Source organism: Crinia signifera, chromosome 1, assembly GCF_055691185.1.
Source record: "Crinia signifera chromosome 1, ASM5569118v1, whole genome shotgun sequence".
NCBI lineage: Eukaryota > Metazoa > Chordata > Amphibia > Anura > Myobatrachidae > Crinia > Crinia signifera.
Genome location: NC_139217.1, coordinates 162185487 through 162206133, shown reverse-complemented (window position 1 = coordinate 162206133; position 20647 = coordinate 162185487). Strand labels below are relative to the sequence as shown.

Here is a 20647-nt window from a genome sequence, read left to right as displayed (position 1 = left end):
ATTGTAGGAAACTATTTCCTACAGCTGTTGGGGCCAGTCCTGGTGCCTCAAGACCCCCAAGATGACCCCAACCCTCCCTCGACTCCCTCCACCACCACCACCTCCTGCACCACAATTTATGACCCCCTTCCAGTTGCAAATGAAAAACATAAATCATAATGACAAAAAAGGAGATCTGCCCACTGTCCTAGCAGGGCACTATTGCAGCGGAGCCTGCTTTGCTGCCCTCGGAAAGTGGCATTTCTATACACATGCCTCATGTGCCTACTAGAAAACCCACCCCTAAAAGTGTCTTGACTTAGGGCCAGATGTATCAAGCTTCCAAATGTGATAAAATGGAGAGTGATAAAGAACCAGCCAATCAGCTACTACCTGACATTTTTCAAACCCAGCCTGTGACATGATAGATAGGAGCTGATTGGCTGGCTGTTTATCACTCTCCATTTTATCACTTTTTGAAGTTTGATACATCTGGCCGTTAGAAAGAGTTGGTTATGGCAGACCTAAGTGGAAGCTAATCAGGGTGTTTGGGCCAGTTTGTTCTGTTCCAGTTCCTTAAGGAAGTTCAGAATCCAGCCTTATATGTCTGTCAATAGAAAAAGCAATGCTATATATCAAAATAATATATTATTTATTACAGAATCCTTCTACTGGGATGCTTGATGTGTTCATGGATTTGGTTGCAGAGTGGATATGAGAAGACATAGCTCTTAAAGTGTTTATGTGAGGGGCATATCTTGTATAGGGTGTATTTGAAGGGGTATAGCTTTTAATAGAGTGGAATTGAGAAGCATATGTTGTATAAAGTGGATGTGAGGAGCATAGGTTGTATAGAAAGGATATGAGGGGCATAGGTTGTATAGAGGGGATATGAGGGGCATAGGTTGTATAGAGGGGATGTGAGGGGTTTAGGTTGTATAGAGTGGATGTGAAGGGTATAGCTTGTATAGAGTGGGTGTGAGGGGTATAGGTTGTATAGAGTGGATGTGAGGGGCATAGGTTGTATAGAGTGGATGTGAGGGGCATAGGTTGTATAGAGTGGATGTGAGGGGCATAGGTTGTATAAAGTGGGTGTGAGGGGCATAGGTTGTATAGAGTGGGTGTGAGGGGCATAGGTTGTATAGAGTGGATGTGAGGGGCATAGGTTGTATAAAGTGGGTGTGAGGGGTATAGGTTGTATAGAGTGGATGTGAGGGGCATAGGTTGTATAGAGTGGATGTGAGGGGCATAGGTTGTATAGAGTGGATGTGAGGGGCATACTGTAGGTTGTATAGAGTGGATGTGAGGGGCATAGGTTGTATAGAGTGGATGTGAGGGGCATAGGTTGTATAAAGTGGGTGTGAGGGGCATAGGTTGCATAGAGTGGATGTGAGGGGCATAGGTTGTATAGAGGGGATATGAGGGGCATAGGTTGTATAGAGGGGATGTGAGGGGTTTAGGTTGTATAGAGTGGATGTGAAGGGTATAGCTTGTATAGAGTGGGTGTGAGGGGTATAGGTTGTATAGAGTGGATGTGAGGGGCATAGGTTGTATAGAGTGGATGTGAGGGGCATAGGTTGTATAGAGTGGATGTGAGGGGCATAGGTTGTATAAAGTGGGTGTGAGGGGCATAGGTTGTATAGAGTGGATGTGAGGGGCATAGGTTGTATAAAGTGGGTGTGAGGGGTATAGGTTGTATAGAGTGGATGTGAGGGGCATAGGTTGTATAGAGTGGATGTGAGGGGCATAGGTTGTATAGAGTGGATGTGAGGGGCATACTGTAGGTTGTATAGAGTGGATGTGAGGGGCATAGGTTGTATAGAGTGGATGTGAGGGGCATAGCTCATATAGAGTGGATGTGAGGGGCATAGGTTGTATAAAGTGGGTGTGAGGGGCATAGGTTGCATAGAGTGGATGTGAGGGGTATAGGTTGTATAGAGTAGATGTGAGGGGTTTAGGTTGTATAGAGTGGATGTGAAGGGTATAGCTTGTATAGAGTGGGTGTGAGGGGTATAGGTTGTATAGAGTGGATGTGAGGGGCATAGGTTGTATAGAGTGGATGTGAGGGGCATAGGTTGTCTAGAGTGGATGTGAGGGGCATAGGTTGTCTAGAGTGGATGTGAGGGGCATAGGTTGTCTAGAGTGGATGTGAGGGGCATAGATTGTATAGAGTGGATGTGAGGGGCATAGGTTGTATAGAGTGGATGTGAGAAGCATATGTTGTATAAAGTGGGTGTGAGGGGTATAGGTTGTATAGAGGGGATATGAGGGGTATAGGTTGTATAGAGTGGATGTGAGGTGCATAGGTTGCATAGAGTGGATGTGAGGGGCATAGGTTGTATAGAGGGGATATGAGGGGCATAGGTTGTATAGAGTGGATGTGAGGGGTTTAGGTTGTATAGAGTGGATGTGAAGGGTATAGCTTGTATAGAGTGGGTGTGAGGGGTATAGGTTGTATAGAGTGGATGTGAGGGGCATAGGTTGTATAGAGTGGATGTGAGGGGCATAGGTTGTCTAGAGTGGATGTGAGGGGCATAGGTTGTATAGAGTGGATGTGAGGGGCATAGGTTGTATAGAGTGGATATGAGGGGCATAGGTTGTATAGAGGGGATATGAGGGGCATAGGTTGTATAGAGGGGATTTGAGGGGTATAGGTTGTATAGAGTGGATGTGAGGAGCATAGGTTGTATAGAGTGGATGTGAGGGGTATAGGTTGTATAGAGTGGATGCGAGGGGTATAGGTTGTATAGAGTGGGTGTGAGGGGTATAGGTTGTATAGAGTGGATGTGAGGGGCATAGGTTGTATAGAGTGGATGTAAGGGGCATAGGTTGTATAGAGTGGATGTGAGGGGCATAGGTTGTATAGAGTGGATGTGAGGGGCATAGGTTGTATAGAGTGGATGTGAGGGGCATACTGTAGGTTGTATAGAGTGGATGTGAGGGGCATAGGTTGTATAGAGTGGATGTGAGGGGCATAGCTCATATAGAGTGGATGTGAGGGGCATAGGTTGTATAGAGTGGATGTGAGGGGTATAGGTTGTATAGAGTGGATGTGAAGGGTATAGGTTGTATAGAGTGGATGTGAGGGGTATAGGTTGTATAGAGGGGATGTGAGGGGCACAAGTTGTATAGAGTGGATGTGAGGGGCATAGGTTGTATAGAGTGGATGTGAGGGGCATAGGTTGTATAGAGTGGATGTGAGGGGTATAGGTTGTATAGAGTGGATGTGAAGGGTATAGGTTGTATAGAGTGGATGTGAGGGGTATAGGTTGTATAGAGGGGATGTGAGGGGTATAGCTCATATAGAGTGAATGTGAGGGGCATAGGTTGTATAGAGTGGATGTGAGGGGTATAGGTTGTATAGAGTGGATGTGAGGGGCTTAGGTTGTATAGAGTGGATGTGAGGGGTATAGGTTGTATAGAGTGGATGTGAGGGGCATAGCTCATATAGAGTGGATGTGAGGGGCATAGGTTGTATAGAGTGGATGTGAGGGGTATAAGTTGTATAGAGTGGATGTGAGGGGCATATGTTGTACAGAGTGGATGTGAGGGGCATAGCTCATATAGAGTGGAAGTGAGGGGCATAGGTTGTATAGAGTGGATGCAGGGCCGGTGCTAGCTAACACAGCGCCCCAGGCGGGGGGGGGGAGCGCTCCGACGCTAACCCGCCCCCCCCCCACCCGCCGCTCACCTGCCACTCACCTGCCACTCACCTGCCGGGGGGGGGGGTTGCGTCCACCGCCGCTGCCGGGTCACTCAAGGGGGGGAGATTCTCCTGGGCGGCAATTGACAGCGGGGGCTCAGAAAGCGCTGCTCTGCTATAATGGTGAGACAGCCCAAGTTCAGTGTCCCCACACGCTGTGTGTCCGATGGCACCATCATAGCACAGCAGCGCTTCCTGATCCCCCGCTGTCAATCACCGCCTGCAGAGTGCCTGCACAAAGCCGCCGGGGATAGCCACCTTGGTCCAGCAGGGTGGGAAGGGGGGTACACTACACTCTGTGACCTGTTCTCCGTCCCAAGTGCCGCCCTGCACTGGCCGGCGCCCTAGGCAAATGCCTAGAGCTGCCTAGTGGTGGCGCCGGCCCTGAGTGGATGTGAGGGGTATAGCTTGTATAGAGTGGATGTGAGGGGCATAGGTTGTATAGAGTGGATGTGAGGGGTATAGGTTGTCTAGAGTGGATGTGAGGGGCATAGGTTGTCTAGAGTGGATGTGAGGGGCATAGGTTGTCTAGAGTGGATGTGAGGGGCATAGGTTGTATAGAGTGGATGTGAGGGGTATAGGTTGTATAGAGTGGATGTGAGGGGCATAGGTTGTATAGAGTGGATGTGAGGGGTATAGGTTGTATAGAGTGGATGTGAGGGGTATAGGTTGTATAGAGTGGATGTGAGGGGTATAGGTTGTATAGAGTGGATGTGAGGGGCATAGGTTGTATAGAGTGGATGTGAGGGGTATAGGTTGTATAGAGTGGATGTGAGGGGTATATGTTGTACAGAGTGGATGTGAGGGGCATAGGTTGTATAGAGTGGATGTGAGGGGTATAGGTTGTATAGAGTGGATGTGAGGGGCATAGGTTGTCTAGAGTGGATGTGAGGGGCATAGGTTGTATAGAGTGGATGTGAGGGGTATAGGTTGTATAGAGTGGATGTGAGGGGTATAGGTTGTATAGAGTGGATGTGAGGGGTATAGGTTGTATAGAGTGGATGTGAGGGGCATAGGTTGTATAGAGTGGATGTGAGGGTCATAGCTCATATAGAGTGGATGTGAGGGGCATAGGTTGTATAGAGTGGATGTGAAGGGTATAGCTTGTATAGAGTGGGTGTGAGGGGTATAGGTTGTATAGAGTGGATGTGAGGGGCATATGTTGTACAGAGTGGATGTGAGGGGCATAGGTTGTATAGAGTGGATGTGAGGGGTATAGGTTGTATAGAGTGGATGTGAGGGGTATAGCTTGTATAGAGTGGATGTGAGGGGCATAGGTTGTACAGAGTGGATGTGAGGGGCATAGCTCATATAGAGTGGATGTGAGGGGCATAGGTTGTATAGAGTGGATGTGAGGGGTATAGCTTGTATAGGGGATGCTGTCAATTTGCCGGCGGTCGGAATCCCGACACTGGAATCCCGAACGCCGAAATCCCGAAACTTTCTCCCTACGTGGGTGTCCACGACACCCATAGAGGGAGAATAAAATAGCGCGCCGAGCGTAGCGAGGCACCGGGCCCGCTGCGTGGCGAGCGCAGCGACCCCGCAAGGGGGGGGGGGGCGCTCCACGTCCCCCCCATGTCGGGATTTCGGCGGTCGGGATTCCAGTGTCGGGATTCCGACCGCCGGGATTCTGACCGCCGGCATTACATATCGGAGCCTTGTATAGAGTGGATGTGAGGGGCATAGGTTGTATAGAGTGGATATGAGGGGCAGAGCTTGTTTTGAGTGAATGTGAGGAGGATAGCTTTAATAGAGTGGAGGTCCAGGGTATAGCTTGTATAGAGTGGATTGAGGGGACATAGCTTATATAAAGTGGGTGTTACATAGTTACATAGGGGGAAATTTACCAATATGAAAAACCTAGTTTTTCGTATTGGTTGTTTCCCTACGACTGCATACGACTGTTTAAGTCGTATGCAAAGTCGTGTTCCGGAGGGGGATTTACAAAGCAGTCAGATACGACTGCTTTGTAACCCTCCGATGGTGTAATGATTCGTATTAGCGGCCGTATATACGGCCGCTAATACGAATTATTTCTAGCAGTCTGCACGGATCAAGTCAGATCCGTGCAGGCTGCAAGGTGTAAAAAAAAATAGAAAAATAAATAAATTAAAAAAAAAAACGGCGTGGGGTCCCCCCCACAGCCATAACCAGCACCAGGCTGAAGAAGCCGGGGCCGGTAATTAAAAATCAGGGAGCCCGACAAATAGGGGTTCCCCGATTTTTAACAACCAGCCCCAGGCTCCAGGTCCGGGGCTGGTTCCCAAAATACGGGGGACAAAATGAGTAGGGGTCCCCCGTATTTTAAGAACCAGCCCCAGGCACAACCAGCCGGCAGGGTAATGTCACAGCCGGGGGACACTTATAATATAAGGTCCCGCGGCCAAAACATTCTCCCTACCGACCAGTCAGCCTGGCCAGGGGCCCTGGGGGAGTGGGGACCCCCCCAATGAAGGGGTCCCCCCCCTCCAGGACTTACCTGACCAGGCTGAAGCCTGGTGCTGTCCTCGATGCCCCTGGGCGGTGGGCATCGAGCTGATAAATGTTGTAAAAAATAGATAAACCATTGTTTTTTACTGTGGCACTACAAGTGCCAGCAAGCCTCCCCAGCAAGCTGGGACTTGGAGAACCACAAGTCCCAGCCTGCTGGGCATTAAAGGGCCCGCTGGCACTTGTAGTTCTACAGTTAAAAAAATAGTGCACAAAACACACTGATACACTTTTAAAATAAAACTTTATTACACACAAAGCCCACACATACTGATACTTACCTATCTTCTTCCCATAGGTCGCCCTGATGTCCTGTGTCGGCGTCTTCTGGTCCTGTGTCGTCTTCTTCCTCCATGTCGACGTCGCTGTCGGCGATGGTGTCCCCGTCCGGATCCGAAGAAATCCATTTGGGAAGCTGTGGAAGGAAACCATACTCACCTGTCCCAGCGCGACGTAGTCCAGGTAAGGGTCTTTGCAAAAAAATAAACCGAAAACCCCGAAACCAAACCGGACACGACGGAGACGCACGGTGTGTTTGTTTACATCGTGCGGCTCCGCCTCCCGAATGCCGCTATTGGCCGCCTTGCGGCCTAGCGGCCAATAGCGGCATTTGGGAGGCGGAGCCGCACGATGTAAACAAACACACCGTGCGTCTCCGTCGTGTCCGGTTTGGTTTCGGGGTTTTCGGTTTATTTTTTTGCAAAGACCCTTACCTGGACTACGTCGCGCTGGGACAGGTGAGTATGGTTTCCTTCCACAGCTTCCCAAATGGATTTCTTCGGATCCGGACGGGGACACCATCGCCGACAGCGACGTCGACATGGAGGAAGAAGACGACACAGGACCAGAAGACGCCGACACAGGACATCAGGGCGACCTATGGGAAGAAGATAGGTAAGTATCAGTATGTGTGGGCTTTGTGTGTAATAAAGTTTTATTTTAAAAGTGTATCAGTGTGTTTTGTGCACTATTTTTTTAACTGTAGAACTACAAGTGCCAGCGGGCCCTTTAATGCCCAGCAGGCTGGGACTTGTGGTTCTCCAAGTCCCAGCTTGCTGGGGAGGCTTGCTGGCACTTGTAGTGCCACAGTAAAAAACAATGGTTTATCTATTTTTTACAACATTTATCAGCTCGATGCCCACCGCCCAGGGGCATCGAGGACAGCACCAGGCTTCAGCCTGGTCAGGTAAGTCCTGGAGGGGGGGGACCCCTTCATTGGGGGGGTCCCCACTCCCCCAGGGCCCCTGGCCAGGCTGACTGGTCGGTAGGGAGAATGTTTTGGCCGCGGGACCTTATATTATAAGTGTCCCCCGGCTGTGACATTACCCTGCCGGCTGGTTGTGCCTGGGGCTGGTTCTTAAAATACGGGGGACCCCTACTCATTTTGTCCCCCGTATTTTGGGAACCAGCCCCGGACCTGGAGCCTGGGGCTGGTTGTTAAAAATCGGGGAACCCCTATTTGTCGGGCTCCCTGATTTTTAATTACCGGCCCCGGCTTCTTCAGCCTGGTGCTGGTTATGGCTGTGGGGGGGACCCCACGCCGTTTTTTTTTTAAATTTATTTATTTTTTCTATTTTTTTACACTGTAGCCTGCACGGATCTGACTGATCCGTGCAGGCTAAAACGCAAATAGAACAGGAAAATGGTGTTCTATTTTCCTGTCGTATTTGCGTGGGTGTTTCACACCACTAAGCAGCCGTATTGTCAGTACGGCTGCTTAGTAAATCAGAAACCACCATTCTTTTGAATGGTGATTTCTGTCGTATCCTATCGATGGTGTAGGGCATTCGTATTTGTAACTACAAATACGAATGTTCCATCTTTAGGACTACGAATTGTTGTATTTTTGGGATTGTAAATCCCGAAAATACAAATTCGTAAAAAAAAGGTGTATTTCTCCCTACGAATACACCTTTTTTCTACGAATCCATTTTGGTAAATGTCCCCCATAGTTACATAGTAGGTGAGGCTGAATAAAGGCTTGCGTCCATCTAGTTCAACTTATGTTCATAATAGTTTATCCCTTGTTGTATTGTATGTTCCGATATTTTAAAGACAGGTTATGTTACTTATTTGTACCCATGGATGTTTTTAACCAATAAATGTTTATCCAACCTTATTTTAAACGTATTTATAGTGTCTGCCGACACCACTTCTCCAGGAAGAAAGTTCCAAAGTTTGACTGTTCTGACTGTAAAGAATTTTTTTCTTCTAGATGAACAAAATCTTTTTTCTTCTAATCTAAACTCGTGCCCTCGCGTCCTAGATTCCTGTCTAGCCGAAAAAAGGGTGTTTGACAGTTCCTTATATTGGCCCCAAATGTATTTATACATATTGAGCATGTCCCCCCTTAAACGTCTCTTCTCTAGTGTAAATAGTCCCAGATTGCTTAATCTTTCCTCGTAGCTTAAATTCTCCATTCCCCTAATAAGATTTGTTGCTCTTCTTTGGATTTTTTCTAATTCTATGATGTCCTTTTTATAGTGTGGGGCCCAGAATTGTACTCCGTATACGAGGTGTGGTCTAACCAATGATTTGTACAGAGGCATAATTACTTTTGAGTCCCTAGTTTCCATGCCCCTTTTAATACATGCTAGAGTTTTGTTGGCCTTTTTTGTTTCTATATTACATTGAGCACTACACCCTAGTTTGTTTGTCTAGGACTCCTAGATCCTTTTCGAGTACTGAATTACCCAATTCATCCCTGCTTAGGTTATAGCTAGCACACTGGTTATGTCTCTTAAGGTGCATGACCTTGCATTTGTCCACATTGAAACTCACCTTCCACTTTTTTGCCCACTCATCTAGATTTTCAAGATCATTTTGAAGCGTGGTGACATCTTCTGATGATTTAACCCCTTGGGTGGTGGGTTTTGCTGGGGCAGGACAAACCTACCAGGGCAGGTTTATCCTGCCCCAGCAAAACCCACCACAGAAAGCTGGAAGGTCCCCCCCCCTCCCCTCCGCTCGGCGTTAGTACGCCGGAACTTCCCTGCTGCCGCTTTCACCCCTCTCAGCTGCCAGTCACATTGAGCAGTAACGTCAGCGGAAGGCTGGGGGATGTTCGCGGCTCGGAAGGACTCGGGTGCCTGAGGCGAGCAATCCCGAGTCCCCCCGAGTCGCTCCGATACCCGAGTCTGCCGCCGACGTCATGAGTGACGGGCTGGCTGGCAGGACAGGGGACCTCCGGCGGCGCACTGATCACCGGAGGAAAGGGGACGGGGGGGGGGGGGACACAACTGGGGGATTTGTGTGTGGGGGGGGGCTGCTCCAGAGGCGGCGCAGCTGAGCCCGGAAAATTTCCGGGCATACCACTCAGTTTTGTATTGTCCGCAAAAATTGATACATTGCTGAGTAACCCCATCCCAATATCGTTAATAAAAATGTTAAATAAAATGGGCCCTAGAACCGAACCCTGTGCCACTCCAATTAGTACTGGTTTTATATTTGAAACGGCACTGTTCACGACCACTCTTTGTTCTCTATTACACAGCCAGTTTCCTGCCCTAATCCCAGGTCCTCCATTTTATTTTTCAACCTCTTGTGTGGTACAATGTCGAAGGTTTTAGCAAAATCTAGGAAAATCACATAGCATAGCTCATATAGAGTGGATGTGGAGAAAATATGTGCTTGACTTTTCCCTCAGCATTGGGTATTTTTTTTATCATCTGTTGTCTTAATACATTTGGAATGCATTACTGTAGGTGTTTGAATATATATATAATATATATGAATTGTATAATATTAGAATATTGCTACTCTAAAGTTCAGTTTTCCATTATTTTATGATGAAACTAAGCACCAACCAGTAAGCAATATAATAGTATAATAAGCATGAAACCTCCTTTGTTCATTTTACTGGGATCAAAATATTATTTTATGCCTACCTTCAGATACAAATCATATTTCATGCATATTTGTTGACAGTTGTCACGGATGTTGGCGTGAATTGGAGTAATCTGGTTTTTATGTTTGGTTGTTGGGAAACAAAGTCACAATAACAGACACACTTAGTATATTGTACTGTATGTGAGTGTGGCTGTGATACATAATTGTGTACATAGATTGAAAAAAATATATACCAGTACATGCATTTCCGCGACAAAGGACGGCACTCAGGAGTCTTTTTATAGTGCATCTTTCTGCACTATACAAAGACTCCTGAGTGCTGTCTTTCATCGCAGAAGTGCACATATATATATATATATATATATATATATATATATATATTTATATTTATATATATATATATATGTGGAGGAATGACGTCACACATTAAAAGTATTAGTCAACAGCTGGTATAAATAGTCATACTATATTTAATGTGACAATCATTGACAGTATTTACACACACACACACACACACACACACACACACACACACACACACATATTATCTCAATGAACAACTAAGCTCTGTTTTGTGGTATTCCTTTATGTTGAGAATAATGTGATATTCCTTTATGTTGAGAATAACATTTCCAGAGCTTTCTGCTGGATTGCAGAACGCTACATAAATGATACCCAGCGATTTAGGACAAGGCAAGCACTTTTATCTAGTTAAGGTCATTCTAATATTATCTCTACGACTGAATACACAGCGCAGCCCAACTATGCCTAATTTCATTTCACTCATGTTTTGATCTGAATACGAACAAGCAATGTGTACTGGGGACGTTGCACTTTCCAATCTAAAAATATAGATTGATACACATGTATCCAGCAGGGTCAGCATAATTGTAACCCCTTTATGTCTACATACTCTTCTTAATGCAGATGGAGGAAGACACATAATCATAAGATTTAAAGTCAGAAGATCAGATGTAGCATCACATCTCTAAAATGTGCTAACAAGAGCCTTTAGCTAAACTGCGCAAGATAACCCTAAACACCCTTGTCTTTCAACGTGGGCTCTCTGTTAATGCATGGCTGGCAGAGCTCAGGACTTAACTATCTAAACACTGTAGTATTGCTCCAAATACATTGAAATAAAGATGGTTTAACAAGCAGGTGGTTTGCGGAAAATAAAGCAATTTATTGTCAAAGCATTCAACATACTCAGATAAACTGTACAGTTTAATAAATCTTTTTCCTTAATAGGCTGGGGAGGGGGGGGGGGGGAGGAGAAAAAATAGTTATGTAGACTGGATTGCACTGACACAAAATACACTTTGTTTCGAAAAGAAATACACGTTGATGACGCGGTCTGCATGATGTCCGTACTGCTGTGGTGCTCTGTAATGTCCATGCATGCCCTGGAGAATTGGGGCGTCCTCTGTAATATCCATACAGGACTGATTGGTTTGGTGAGATCAAGCCATCAGGTGATGCACACACTGACTATGCCTCATAAAGGAATTGTTCTTCATTTCAAATAAAAAGTAACCCTTAAATACATTAATTACATCTAACCCATAAGTGCTCCATCATTTAAAGTAGAAAGATATGACAAATGCATCAATATGCTGCAATATATATGACATTTAAAAAAAAATGTACTCTTGGAAAGTGAAAATGCGTGCATTCAGAGAGAACCCCCACACACTTTATTCTGGAGGATCCAGGTGTCCATGTCCACGATCCTACTGTGTGTGAGCATTTTGTTCAAGTATCAAGAAGTTGTCCATTTGTCTAATTATGAGAAGTCATATGCCTGGAGAGATGGTGGCGTTCCCTGAAGGATTCGTTGCAAATCGGACATTTTAGTTTCTCCTCTCTCCTCCTCTTCACCAGTGGCTCCATGGCATACTCCTTTTTGTGGTGAGACCTCATGTGATACACTAAGTCCGAAGTCATCCTAAAGGAAGCGTTGCATTTGGCACACCAGTTCTGAGCTGGCAGACATAGGGAGGTGAAGGAAGGAGGCAGCAGAGTAAGGGTAGAAGGCAGCTGCAACTGAAGGGGCCCAGCTGAACTCTTTGGCCAAAAAGTGGTGCCAAAGAGGAAAGGACTTTGCTTTGGCAAACTTCCCGGTAGTGCGCAGTTGCCGTTTAGTTCAGGACCCTGGAGCTTGACCGAGAGAGGATCAGATTGAAATAACCTGGCTGGCCCAACACTGTCTGTATGGCAATCCAAACTCACCCCGCTGGGTACCAGTTTTTGTCCCATTACCTGCAGAGGAGTAACATGGTTAAAGCTGCTCCTGGTTGGCTGAGAGAACGCACTTTTCCTTTCATGCTCCTGGTTCTTCATCTGGGGCACGCTGGTGAAGGCACTGCCTAAGCTTATGTTGTCATCTGCCTGGTTATCTGGCCTGACGTGCAGCCTTTTGTTCTCCCTAGGGCTGTTAGCATGAGTTGGGGAGGTATCTTTGCCCTCAGGGTTTGCCTCGGAGTCTTCCACCCCCCTAGATGCCTTTTTCACTTCCACAAACGCGCTTCTCTTGGCTTCTCCTGTCTCTGGACTTGGTGGAGCATACAACTGGCCACTCTCCTCCACATTGAAGTAGGAGCTGCCTCTAAAGGGTTGGGGACTGCACACCAAGTCCTCTTTAGATGATGCTACAGGTCTGTCCAAAAACCTCCCAGATGGTTCACTCTTTCTGGACCTGCTATCGTCTAAGTGATCGTCGTATTTTCTTTTGGCTTTATGGAGGCTCTCAGGAGGAGATTCCGACTCCTGGCGGGACAGATAAGACTTGATTGATGGGGAAGAACTGAATGAGGAGGATGATGGGCTTCTAAAATTCTCCAAGTCCCGGGCCAAGTTGTGGAAGTCTGTAGTGGGCTTATGATTCTCTTTCTGAGGTTGGTAGACGGATAACTTGTTGTATCTGGCTGCTGACACCATAATGTTCCTGGGCTCCAGCTCCCTGTTGTCCTTCCCCAGCTGCTCTGAGTTAGAGTCGGCATTATGGAGTCTCTTGGGGCATCGAAACCTCACATGGGCCACATAGGGGAAATCAAATTGAAACCTCTGGTTACACTCCAGGCAAGTGTACTGTGATGATCCTAAAATAGAAGTACAAACCAATTAATTTCAATTGTCTTGAAACACACTTAATATTGGGCAATAATAGCAGTCACTTGTCATTTCATAGATGTTAAACGATAAATTGCAAATAACACGATTTACACCTTGCTAAGTAAGGGGAATTACACGTGTGAGGAGTTGCAATAGAAGTCTGGGGACACCTTTGTATAATTATACATAATAATTACGTGGTTGTTCCTGTATTCTAAATTTACCCGGATCATTATTATAGCACATCGCTGTACATTGGTAGAAACCAATGCAGAAGTCGCTTTAAAAGCAGAGTTATCGAAGACTAGAATGTATCAACGTAGTATTAATAATAAATCAGATTAATATTATTGCTATTATTTCTAGATAAGGAACATCATAATTGATACTGACATTTTGTGCTCAACAAATAGCTACTGGTTTCTACCGCCGGTAAGTAATCCATAGAGATGGACATTTTATAAATGTATTTCAATAAACATTATTTTATATAACAGTGGAGGGTTCAATACAGAGGAACACATACAAAAAGACAGACAGACAGTGGCAGATGTCAGAGGCAGAGCGGTTGGAGGTATACAGTACATGAGATTGCGCAATGGAATATGCTGTCATTTACCTACCAGTAGATTTTCCTTGCGACCTGGTTGGGTTAAGAAGAAGCAGGTCTGTCAGTTCCTTCCCATACCAGACTAGTAGCTCCTCGTCTTTGGCAATCCTGCGCAGGGATCTGTAGAAGAGTTGTCCGTTCTTTATGTAGGCTTCCAGATTTTGTTCTTCTTTGTTTCTGGCAGATTGCACCAGACGGAGCCACATCAGTCCCTCGGATGAGCCGTTTGCAGCTGAAGTATCCACCTGCAGGAAAGCAAGGACAATGAAGTATAAGAGGGGTAAAAGTCCCACATGAGCTGAGCGCTAGTCTGTAGGGATCTTAATGCACAGAAGAGCTTTATTATGGATGTAGACCATCAGAATGAATGAAAAATCGTCTGTCCAAGTGAATCACACAGACCTGACATGACAGCCCTCCATATGTTGTATCTGAAATGTGCTTTACCATCAACCAATCTTCCAGATTGTTCTCAGAAGTAACATTAGTTGTTTATTTGTACGTCTAGAGATAAACTTGGAAAATTGGTTCTTAAAATAATTCCTCATCAGCACTTCATAAATTAAAGAGTTTTTGTTATTAACCATACAACTTTCAGATAGATTTTATACTCCAGATATGGCTATGGTTGCAAAACCTATCTATCTATCTATCTATCTATCTATCTATCTATCTATCTATCTATCTATCTATCTATCTATCTATCTGTCTGTCTGTCTATCTATCTACCTGTCTGTCTGTCTATCTTTCTTTCTGTCTATCGCTCATATATGTTTGTCTGTCTGTCTGTCTATGTATTTCATATCTATCTATCTATCTATCTATCTATCTATCTATCTATCTATCTATCTATCTATCTATCTCTCATTTATGTCTGGTCTGTCTATCTATGTATTTCATATCTATCTATCTATCTATCTATCTATCTATCTATCTATCTATCTATCTATCGCATAACTATCAATATATCTATCTCATATCTGTCTATATTTCATTATCTATCTCATGATCTATTTATTAAATGTATATAGCTACATATCTCTCGTATCTGTTTATCTCATAACTCACATCGGTCTAAGTATCTATCTATCTATCTATCTATCTATCTATCTATCTATCTATCTATCTATCTATCTATCTACTTATGTCATCTCTCTTTTTATTATGTGTTTCACCCCTGTTTATAACCACACGCTATTTAATATTATCTATTCCTATGTATGTACATAATGTTTCTTTATAATCTTTATATGTATTTACCTATCTCTATATTCCTTCTTTTTAAAACTGTATCTAACCATATATAATACATAGTCAATATTTGCCTCTCTATACAATTTATAATGTATACAAACAGAAGGTACAAATGTTCTATTGTGTATATTTTGGGGGATAACTGCACATACAGTACCGTAGATTACAATGATGTGTTTAACTAATCTCATCGTTTATTAGCTCAGTCTATGGAGCGTGCCAGTGTAATGATTATAAATGTATATGTGTATCTTGTAGTTGTGCAGAAAAGAAGGTGTGCGAGTTTACCCTTTAAATAATTCAGTCATTATCCTGGTTATCCCCGCGGATTGTGCAATAAGCAGGTGCAGTAGTTTCCTCCAATGCCAAATAAGTTACTTCGGAGACTTACCCGAAATATATAGGGCACTGTCCTTTTGTCTGTGGATTTCAGGGCGATGAAAGCGATGCTGTCATAGAGCGATGTGTGGCTCAGCACACAGGGGCCAAAGATTGCATTTTCTGGGATGTCACAGGTGGTGTAGACACTGGTAAATATATCCGTCAAACACTGCTGGACAGCTTTGGCATCTCCATCCCAAATTGTTTTCTGGACGCCAGAATCTTCCATGACTGACATGTCCTACAAAATACAGACATTAACAGAGTTATAGTTTCTTATACGCCTACTATATGGATTATGCATATATCAATAATGCCATCTCTTCTTTTCTTTATGGCCTTCTGCTTAATTTCATATCACCCGCTGGTGGGTCAATAAGCTAACAAATACTTTGCGCATCCCCACAGACACGTGTCTGTCAACGAGAAGCGAGCCCTGGCTTTTAAACACATTTGGATTATATTGAATCTATATATAGTGTAAAGGAAGTTTTAGAGCGGAGCGACAGAGGGTGCCCAGGGAAAGGGCTTTGTTAAATAGCGGTGTAGTCCTGAGTCCGCAGCAGAGGGACAGGCATTTACAGACGCTCTCTATGCAGGATAGTCATTTGGATCCTATTAGGAATCTAGCGCAGTGTGACAGAAAAGCGTGGAGAATGGATTTCAAGTGGACTGTCAATGTCACTGATTTCATGTCATCTAACCTTTAGCTCTAGTCTACAAGAGGGAACGTATGTCTGCTCATTACCATAATCCAGCTCTTTCCCTCAGAGACTTTAATTAAAAGCAGCAAGCAGAGGTAATTATTCCTATTATTTTCTTTTAGCTCAACGCTCTTATTCGTGGAATAAGGTAAATCCTAGCGAGTCTGGCAGTAGCGAAATCTGACTGTACAGCAGGTACAGTATCAGCGATAAAGTATTTTAGCTGCTCAAATACATCTGCAAGTACTTTCATTATTATTTACTTGGTGAGTGAAGCCACTTGGGAATAGCAAATAATCAAAACCTATAGCTAAATAGAACATATCACATCTTTTTTTTTATATATATATATATATATATATATATATATCGTACTTAACATGGATAACAATGCTAACTTCGTGTTCCTTTACTTGGTACAAATGTACAATTAAAAAAACAACAACTTTGAATTCTGTTTTTACTTGCTATACACAATACGAAGACAATACTTTCTAAAAACATAAGACACTCATATGTATCAATAAAACACTTTCTTGCCGTGTCAGTTTGAAAGTGACACCGTATTCCAATATTAATTATTTTGGAAAATATATGTAAATTAATACATGAATCAATTGTATTTACTTACAGTGCCTATGTTGAAAGTGTAAGTGACTTTTCTATAATGTATTACAATTAAAGGTAGTAATTATGCCTAGAGTATAAGTAAACGGCGAAGTGAAGACCGGCTTTGTGGTGGTGCTTAGCGCGCGTCTGATCGGTTTCAGAACCTCAGCCCCGGACAGCAGCCTCCTACACAATCACTGGGATATACGGATGCGCTAACTTACATAGAATACATCTACCCGACTTGCCAAAGCAATGCATTCACTGTACATAGGTAGATGTTATAATAAAAGTGTCCAAAAAGGAGAACACTCTACTTGTTCTAGCTCTGTAATGTCTGATAGCTCGGTGTACTCAATAAATAAAGTGCTGTATCTTGCATAGGTCTCTTACAATCAGTGACAGCCAGTCCAACAAACAACTCTGTTTCCCAACAATGTAGACTCGGTCGGTAATCCTGGTTACTATAAAAGCACGTTGTTGTGCTCTCTGATCCTCACTCCTTTGTATAAATCCTGTTGTTATTGTGGATTCTCTACAGTGTAGCTGGGAGGACCGGTGAGGGGAACGCATGCATATTCACTTACCAGAAATCCTGCTCTTATATATTCCCAGGGATATCACAAGCAGAAGGGCGAGAAGCGAGGCGTCCTCTCCCGGTGTCCCCCACTATATGCACTATTACTCTAGTTGTATTTCCATGTCGAGACAGAGATGTTGCAGCATGTCTCTCTGCCTTGGTCGGTGTGCAAGGGTGGATGGAGAAGCAGATGAAAGGGTGGGGGGTGGGAAAGAGTAAATACAATCAGATAGAGAAAAACGAAAAGAAGGGGAAGAAAAAAAGAGGAAGACAAGGAGTTGTGCAGATGGAGCCGGCGCAGTGACTGTCTGCCACACAGACACACACTTTTTGTTTGCTGCACATAATCTGCCCAATGACGCGTGACAGCCCACGTCCCCTCCCTTTAACTCTTCCTAGGCATGCCAATCCTTCTCCCCTGCTCAGCCATCGCCTCCAGCTGGATCTGGCTACCTGGAATGGTAAATACTGTGGTGTTACTGCAGTAACTGTACAAGCATTTCCACCAGGCACCTATTATCCAGACAGGGCTGGAAAAGAAAGTTATCCATGGAATGCATGGGAGTTTGGGTTGAATAGAACAATAACTGTTATTACATAAAACAGACACAATAAATGAACAGAATCCGAAATAGAAGCTAATATGTATTAAATGGAGACTGGAAGCGCTTCAGGGAACCCCTCTCATTCCACTTGTGTAGATTATTCTACATACTGTATGTAGATTTACACAATGTCTTCTAAATATTTGTTCCACGTATCTCAAACAGCATCACCACATTGTCCTTAACTTCAGTTGTGTCAGGAGGCAACTGATTCCTCAGTGAGTAAGTCAATAAATATTCTGTTGGTAGGAAATGGATATACAGAATATGTTGGTAATTATAGACCAATGTGTTGCAGGATTTTCATTGCACAGTATACACAAGTGTTATGTTAGATTGCCTGGCTCGCAATGTACTGCATACTACTCTGCAAACACTATCAGCAGCAATAAGTTTGATCGTTACTATGGGAGAAGTGTCTAGTTAGAGAGGATGTAGGATAGAGGTTACTTACAGTGGAGTCAGGAGGATCTAGGTCACAGGAAGGCTGAGTGGATGATCATTTTATAGGGTTTTTATTTTGTCTTCACATGAAGTTTTCTCAAGTGTAATCTTATGTTAATGTATTATCTCCTAACCCTCTTTCTCTAATGGAAGGAGGCCATTACATCTCTATGTGTACTTTTTAATGGAAATATAGTGTAAGTCATCGTGTGTAGCCAGGTTTAGTGTTTCTCCTCAGTCTTTGAACATCCTCCTTATCTCATTGTACTACATGGCTCCGAACTAGACAGGGCCTCTCCAGGAGAGTCGTAAAGGAATCATTTTCATAAATGAACTAAGACCTGGGAAGCATAATTAGGACATAGCAAAGATTATTGGTGCCACCTAGTCGCCTGCTTTAATGTATTGGAGAACAAGCACTTCCTTATATATTATCCTTCCTGGAACACAGATACCATAACTGTTATATACAGTAGGCAATGTTACTCTGTTTTGTAGTCATCTCCAACATGACAGACACACCTTCTAAATCATGGAGCTTTAAACATACAGATAACGATGTAGTCTCAGTGTTTAGGCTTCCTACTGTATATGTTGGTGACTTTTCCAGCGAATATGCCATGCTACTGTACATCAGTTCTATCCAGTCCTTAGCACATCAGCGGCCCATCACTAGACAATGTACAGTACTTTCACATTCTAATGACAGCCTCTTCCACACAAAGCAGAGATTTATTAGGCATTTTGGTAATATACGTAGATCCCATCTTCTTCTTTTACATAATCTATGACTGATTTATCATTGTGATGATACAATGCACTGGGAAATAATAATACAAAAAAAAAATCATTTTTCTTATACAGTGGTCCTTACTCAATCCTTAAAACTGTATGTTTCTGAAGTCGAGGACTATAGAAGTATACTACAGTCAGATCCCCAGGTTATGCAACTGCTTAACTGTGCTCAGAACTGCATTGTTTTCTTGATACATATCATTTCTTTACACCATCATAGCAATGTTTTAGGTGTGATGGTGTAAATATGTTTTATGTGTATAGCTTTAGGCTGATCTACAGTATATACTGTATAATACCAGTGGTAGAGTTGCCAGGTTATTACTCCAGCAACATTACAGTACATTAGCGAACCTCACTCAGATTTACAGAAAACACACACACACACACACACACACACACACACACACACACACACACACAATAGATCAACAAAATGCCGCATTGGAGAGATAATCAGAAAAGTTCACATACAGTAACTTGTGCATGATCGTGGATTAAAGAATTATATATTTATTACAGGTATATTTGAAAGACAGCCTATACTAGTTTACAAATACCATATATGTAAATACTCCCAATGTCCGAACAAGATCAGGTGTATTAACCCTTCTATTAGTCATATAATTCCTCAACAGCTTACAGTGTAGTTTGGGTAGTGTATCAAATTGTTATTGCCAATATAATTATGTCCTAAAAGTCTAGCACACATAGTTGTGATTACTTTTTAATTAAACAAAAATGCACACTTACATTTTGTACTGTTTGTGTCTAAAATAATTCAAGGGTTAAAATATATGGAAACAGTAAGGGACCCTTCAGTCCCAGGCCATTGCATACTGTATGACGTCATCACTGTTCAGGACCTGTGGAGATTGCACCACGATGTGCATTGTATTCTGCACTGGGAATGAGTACTAGTAATCGCTGAACGTTTGCACACAAACTGCTACATGCATAACTGTGTATTACAGATACTGGATCAGTACAAATCTCTGCCATTTTATTTTATTGGGGGGCTATAATTGTTTGCTACTTGGTTTCTCACACACATAAGTAACCAATGAAACTGCACGTTTTCATTCTATTCTACAGTCACATGGTTCATTTACACATGGCTTATTACACAAGATAATCGTTCATTACTATTGCATGTTACAGGGTTCTCTCAGTTCACAGGACGAGTTAAGGATATATTCAGACTGTAACCGTACTAGCAGAAAGGGGATATACATTGTTATGTGCAATTCAATAACTATTGTTCTCGGTTCCTAGTCGAATTTCACTTTTTAATAACTTGGATGTACTGTAATTCCTCTACATTCATTTATGTGTCAACCGCGTTTAACATTTCTCTATAGGGTATATATAACTGTCTCATCGCCTGTAGATCTCTATAAGTTCCAGAAAATCTCTCTCCAATCGGGTTCTAATAGGACAGGTACTTGCAGTTCACCAGCAGCTGACAATCTCGTGTTGCCCGCATCTGTTTGCACTACTAAGTGTTAAAAAAGTGACTCAACATCT

The 20647-nt window shown here is 43.5% G+C and overlaps 1 protein-coding gene across 1 annotated transcript; it reads right to left on the bottom strand.

The window, feature by feature from the left end:
• Positions 1-11186: 11186 nt before the first annotated feature.
• PRDM8 (PR/SET domain 8) lies at positions 11187-17602 on the bottom strand. Its single transcript, XM_083175633.1, has 4 exons — positions 17284-17602; positions 15394-15624; positions 13762-13993; positions 11187-13125 (listed from the first exon to the last, which is right to left on the bottom strand). Exons 2-4 carry the CDS (start codon positions 15619-15621, stop codon positions 11807-11809), a joined length of 1779 nt encoding a protein of 592 aa, XP_083031759.1. The 5' UTR covers positions 15622-15624; positions 17284-17602; the 3' UTR covers positions 11187-11806.
• Positions 17603-20647: the final 3045 nt, after the last annotated feature.